The 6,317-nt window shown below is 32.8% G+C and overlaps 1 protein-coding gene across 1 annotated transcript in view; it reads left to right on the forward strand.

The window, feature by feature from the left end:
* The window catches only part of LOC106870492 (kinesin-like protein KIF17), an 805,609-nt gene that overhangs the window by 303,901 nt on the left and 495,391 nt on the right, over window positions 1-6,317 (forward strand). The window contains exon 5 of the mRNA XM_052967819.1: window positions 3,423-3,532. Within this exon, the coding sequence (XP_052823779.1) occupies window positions 3,423-3,532 (110 nt within the window). The remainder of the gene's footprint in view (window positions 1-3,422; window positions 3,533-6,317) is intronic.

Raw genomic sequence — 6,317 nt, forward strand, 5'->3', positions numbered from 1 at the left:
TATATATATATATATATATATATATCTGTGTAAATGTCAATGAAATCCTCGGGCTATAGACAGATTGAGATAACAATGAGTTTATATTGACCATTCTTGTTGAATTTAGTATTTGTTGACTTCAATATCTTTCTTTTATGTAAAAGTCTGGAATGCTAACAGCTTACCATGTTTGTTTAAAAAATTGTTCTTCTCAAACAATTTGATTATGAAAATATTTAATTCAATTGGAAATATATTGAAAGTAATAATTAATAATGAATAAAAACTCCATGCCTGTTGCTTTCATGAAGTATAGTCACTATTATTAAGTTTTGTATCAATTATAAATGCTAATTTCTCTTCTTTAGTATCTTAAAAATAAATATCTTTGTGTAAACTTCTGTTAAATATCTTTTCAAATTCTGGTTTCTTCTTATCATTTCTTCTCAAACTAAGTGCACTGTTGTTTATTTGTATTTCAAATTGTTCTGTAAATAGTTATTAATAACATAACTATTTCTGCATCTCTGTGTCTTGGCATATGCATTGTTATGACTATTTTTATTGTGTTCATAATACACCGTGTAGGTTCTGCCTTAGTATACACTTTTCTGTATGTTATTTGTGTCTAAGTTCTTGGATTTTGTTATATATTTACTGTATCACTTTTTATCATTCTAAAGGTGTCTTTTGAGATTTTATGTGAATTGTATTTTCACATCTGTTTTGAAGTTCTTTGTATTGAGATTGTATTTTTCTTTTCTCTTGGAGAGATATTGTCATCTGTTAGAATTCATATATAAATACTAAGATATCAATTTTGTTTGATGGTCTTTGATAATCTTTGAGAAAAGTTATTTAATTGATGTGAAATGTTTTTCCCAGAGTGTCTGTACCATCTGTTTTCTGTAGGTGTTTCATTAATCTATAATAATTTTCTGCAATGGAACCTTGAACTCAGTTATATATGTTTATATATTCTAACTACACATAGATAATGTCACTGAGTATTTCCCCACATCCTACGCATATTCTACAGTTATATTTTATACTATCTTCATTTTTGTTTTGAAAGTTTCTGGTCATTCATCTTTTACTCTTGGACCAAGATTAAAGTAACTTCCTTTTATGCTGTGAGTCCCAGGTTTTTCAGCTAGCCAGGAATGTTTATCCATTTACATCCACATCCACTTCGCTCAAAAGTTAAGTATTGACCACGAGGTATTTTTACTCTTGTTGCTGTATGATATTTTGTAGTTCAATTTTTAGATTAGTTTTTCATTTTGTAGATTCTGATACTCATTGTTGGCTTTCTTGACAACAAAATAACCTTTGTTTTGTACTTGCTAGGTCGCTAATTTTCAGTTGTTCTTTTTCTGGTGATTTTGGAATCTTGAGTGGCTATTTATGATAGTCTTCTAGTTGTAGAACACTCCTACCCCTTTGCTTTCATAGTAATTATAAATTCCTGTGTTAGTGTTTGGTTGGAACACTCTAAAAATTGTCATTATTTTCCTGTTTTTCCTCTCTAAACATGCTAAATTACATACTCCAATTATGGTAATAGGAATTACCTTCCTCCTTTTCATTTTGTCTGCTTTCCATGCTGGTATTGGTTGGATGGGTGGTCATGATCTGATTTCAGATTTAAGTTAGTATCTTCATAGAGGGATTAGATTAACATCTCCTTCATATGTTTTGTTTGGGTTTGGTTTCTGGATGCTCTTTCTAACTTAGCCACAACATAAAATGTACTGAGTACATTTTATTATGGCACCAGCACTAGGGAGATTAATGTCCTTGACAATACTAAAAGTTACTCTTGGCCATATGTTATTTTTACTCATTTGCTGGCCATTTTACAGATTGAACTGGGTGCATTTTATTGTACACCAGTACTTCTGTGGTTGAATTGTACTCCCATTAGACATAAGATTCTTTACTACACTACAGTGTGCCTATTCTCCCCAGGTAAGGTGACCAAGAGGTTGAGAGGCAGATTGGGTGTTATAAAAAGTAACAGGATGGGGTGAGGGTGAAGAAAGTGGGTAGTTTTAGAACTTATTTAAATTTTAAGCTTTAGTCTAATGCATCTATAATATTCTTTCTTAAGTTTTTCTTTTTACTTGCCTAAATTGTATTTTATTCAGTTCACTGATTTTTAGTCATCTTTCCTTGGTATTACTCTCTTGGTTCTGTTTATTTATTGAAGATATTAACTAATACATGAGGTGGCGAGCAGGCAGAATCATTAGCATACCATGCAAAATGCTTATTGGCATTTCGTTCATCTTCATGTTCTGAGTAAAAATTCTGCTGAGGTTGATTTTGTACTTCATTCTTTTGGGGTCAATAAAATAAGTACCAGTTGTGTACTGGGGCCGATGTAATCAACTTATCCCTCTTCCAATATTTCTGGCCTTGTGCCAAAATTTGAAATTGATATATTAACTAATACAAGTATTATTTCTCAATGATAGGTGTTAATGTACATGAGTGAAGAAAGATAGCATTTCTACTTAACCTTCCCCAAATTCTAAATCAAACTATTCTCATTTAGCTTACATATATAAGTATACTTAGTCTAGCTGTGAAGATTGTTTTGTATTCGTTTTCAAGTTAATGAAATGATCAACAACTAGACTATAACATTTTGTTTTTTCTCAAATTCTCTTAGATCTAAGATAGATCAGTTACATACTCAGTATTCCAATCACTTCCTACACAGCACTCCCATAGCCTAAATCTTCCTATTATCACATTGTCATGGCAAAACTTTATTATTTTCCCAATTTGATAGATATTTAACATGTTTTTTTTTACACTACTCTGATAAAGAATGCAGTTATCAAATACAACATTAGAATATGGTAATCTTTTATGATATTCAATTAAAGGCACATATGACAGTGAAAATATCTACATCTTGAAAAGTTTATGTGTTAATCAAGTAGACCTTTGATTGAAAAAAAAATGCCTAGAGTTAATGAGGTTGCATATAGTGAACAATTAATTGCAAAGCACACTTTTCAGAATAACAAAGTAAGTTTATGTATATTAGTAGTAGTAGTATTATGGGAACTTGTTCTATAAAAGTATGTCACTGCATCCACATTTTTTTATGATTTCCCATTCTTGTTGGATGGCACCTTTGTATTACTCAGATGACAACCTTCCAACCCATTGGTCTGTTTGGGTATTCGTTGCTGGTGGGGGTTTTATGAGGTCAGAGTGCGAATCCTATCTCAACCTCTATTAATTGCCTTTTACAACATGCAGAGGAAATATTGAGTCTATTCTTTGGCATGCTGGTCTCCACACGGCACAATGATTATTATGTGTTTTGACAGTGTATTATATCAGATTTTGGATATGGTATCACGAAAAATGAAAGTTATTATTTTATTGTTGCTAGTGTACTTTCTATCTTGATATTCCAGATATAAATCAAGTACAAAAGGAAAATGAAAAACAGACTGGGAAAAGTTCAAGTCCAGGCAATTTGGTCAGAAAAGAAGAACTCGAAAAAGAAAAAGAAAACTTGAAAAGGGTGTGCATTACAGAAAAGTTTTATGCACTTCTTCTTTAGTTATTGTAGATAAATCATAATGTGCACACTAGCACCAGTGGCAGCAGATGTAGGTCCACCAGCACCACCACCACCTTTGCTGCCACTGACATTACTACTACTACTGCCGTCACTGCTGCATGTGCCACTGCTGTTGTTGCTACCACCACTGTCACTGCTCCCACTGCTATCACTGCTGCTGCCACTGTTGTTGCTGTCTCTGCTATCACCAGTGCTGCTGCTGCTGTCTTCTCTTTCTCCACTACTGCCACTGCTACTGCTTTCTGCACTACCATTGTTGTTGCTGCTTCCACTGCTACTGCTGCTCCCACTGCTTTCACCTCGGCTGCTGCTTCTGCCACTCTTGCCACTTTTGCTGCTGCTTCTGCCACTCTTGCCGCTGCTGCGGCTATATACTGCCATCATTGTGATTGCTATGGCCACCTCTGCCACCACCACCACCACCACCACCACCACCACCTTCATCTTTGTTCTCATTTTTCTTGTCATTTACTATGGTTTTCCTTTAGACAGTTGACTATTTTTTCTTTCCATCTATTCATTTTATTTATTTATTTATTTATTTATTATTATTATTATTATTATTATTATTATTATTATTATCATTATTATTATTTGGCATTTTGTTAGGCATTAGAATGTCAGATGCAGTGTAGACTTTACATTCGTACTAAATATGGAAAGATTATTTAACTACATAGTCTGTGAATATGCAATCCCAGAATGTTTTAATTATAAAATCTCTTAACCATTTTGTTTTCTGTTAACTTAAGTAATACTAGCTATTGGGTATCAATGCAGTAAAAATCTTGTGTTGTTTGCCATACTTACTTTCAAGTATTCACATATTCAGACTATGTGTTTCTGCACAATAATACATCAAATATATTGTCATCCAACTGAAACAGTTCCTTTGAATTAAAATTCTTGAAATGTTCTAAAGTTAACTGTAAATTGTAAAGCACACACGCACACACACACACACACACACACACACACACACACACACACACACACACACACACACACACACACACACACACACATGAATGGTGTCTTCTTGGAACTTGTCAGAGCTTATCAGATTAAGTCAGTTTTTTTCTTTATTATTCTTTCACCATTGTTTTACTTTCATTTTTCATCTGTTTGCTTATATGGATGTTTTAAACACATTAAAAATGGTAATTCAGTCTCACTTCTCATGGCAATATTAGAATTTGCCTAATCTAATCTTAAGCATTTAGCATTGCAGAATATTTAGTTAATTCTTATCAACCTGCCAAACATAATGATTATCAACCAGCACTTTTATAATTATTATTTGTAAAGTCATTTATCAAGAGTTTTGGCTAAAAAAAATGTTGCTTAAGTTCAAAAGACCAATCATATATTTAGCTTATCTGATTTAAATCTAATCTAGTAATTATTCAAATTTCATATTTCTCTAATTAAAATGGTAAAGTCTTGAATAGATGCAATGCTGAAAACTTGTATATTCATTGAAAATTTTGTTTCGCTTAAAATTATCAATGCTCAGCTTTTAGAAAATAATTTATCTTCATTAATTATTATTTCCACATTGCTACAAATAAAGTACAATAATAATGAGGACTCATCACCATCATCATCATTATTATCACCTTCATCATCTTCATTTACCTAGTCTTCATCATTATTGTACTGTATTTGTAATTTGTACTAATGTGGAAATAATAATTAATAGTGATTAATTTTTATTTTCTAAGAACTGAAAACACAGTAGAAGTACACTACAATAATGATAAAGACTTGATAAATAAGATATTTCAGCTAAGATCAAAATAAGTACAGACATACATATACTACTGCGAGGCATCTTGGGCATGTGCCTTCTCCTGTAGCCTAAGGGTACATGCACAAACACACACACACACACACACGCACACGCACATATATATATATATATATATATATATATATATGAAATAAATATAAACAGCAGTGTGCAATGTTTCACCAAAAAAGTGATTTACAAATGTCACTAAATGTCACAAGGGTGTTAGGAAACATCTACATTGCTAGAAATAAGAGGTAAACCACTCTAATACTGTAGTTAACGCACATGAATATAAACATATGCTCTAACAGGGATCGTAATAATCAGGAAAAGTGCTGATTGAGAATTCCTAATTGTGACATTTCAGCAATTTTCATTGCCTCACCACTTAAGACAGTTCAACTTCGGTTCTTTCTGGACTCACTTTGCCATTAATATCTATGAAGGATCGTGGGTAAGGCCAGAACAGTGCAAAGTAAAAGCAAGGCAAATCACAAGAAAACAAATATATGAATTAATGTGGACTTACCTTGCATTCAATATTTTAGAGTTATGACCCCATCCTCAAGAAATTAATGAAGGTTACAGATGTGCGTGTGTGAGTGTGTGTGGAGTGGACAAGCATGGAAAATTGTTGCTATAGCAACCAGCTAGCTTCCTGTAACTCCCTTCTGTTGTGATGGTTGGTATCCTTTGGTGTATGAGGATGACCTCAGGGATTCCAAGGTTGCCCCTGTTGTACTGTGTTGCCTTCATGTGCACTGCAAATTCCCAGGTCTGGCATTTTCGTAGGTGTTTCTTCACAAAATTGTCTGCCTGCATATGTTATTTATGCATATATGCATTTAGTATATATGTTTTCATGATCCATATAATTGGATGATTTAGCAATTTGCTCATGTGTATATATATATAATTAGTATAAAGAGC

This window comes from Octopus bimaculoides, chromosome 5 (assembly GCF_001194135.2).
Source record: "Octopus bimaculoides isolate UCB-OBI-ISO-001 chromosome 5, ASM119413v2, whole genome shotgun sequence".
Classification (NCBI taxonomy): domain Eukaryota; kingdom Metazoa; phylum Mollusca; class Cephalopoda; order Octopoda; family Octopodidae; genus Octopus; species Octopus bimaculoides.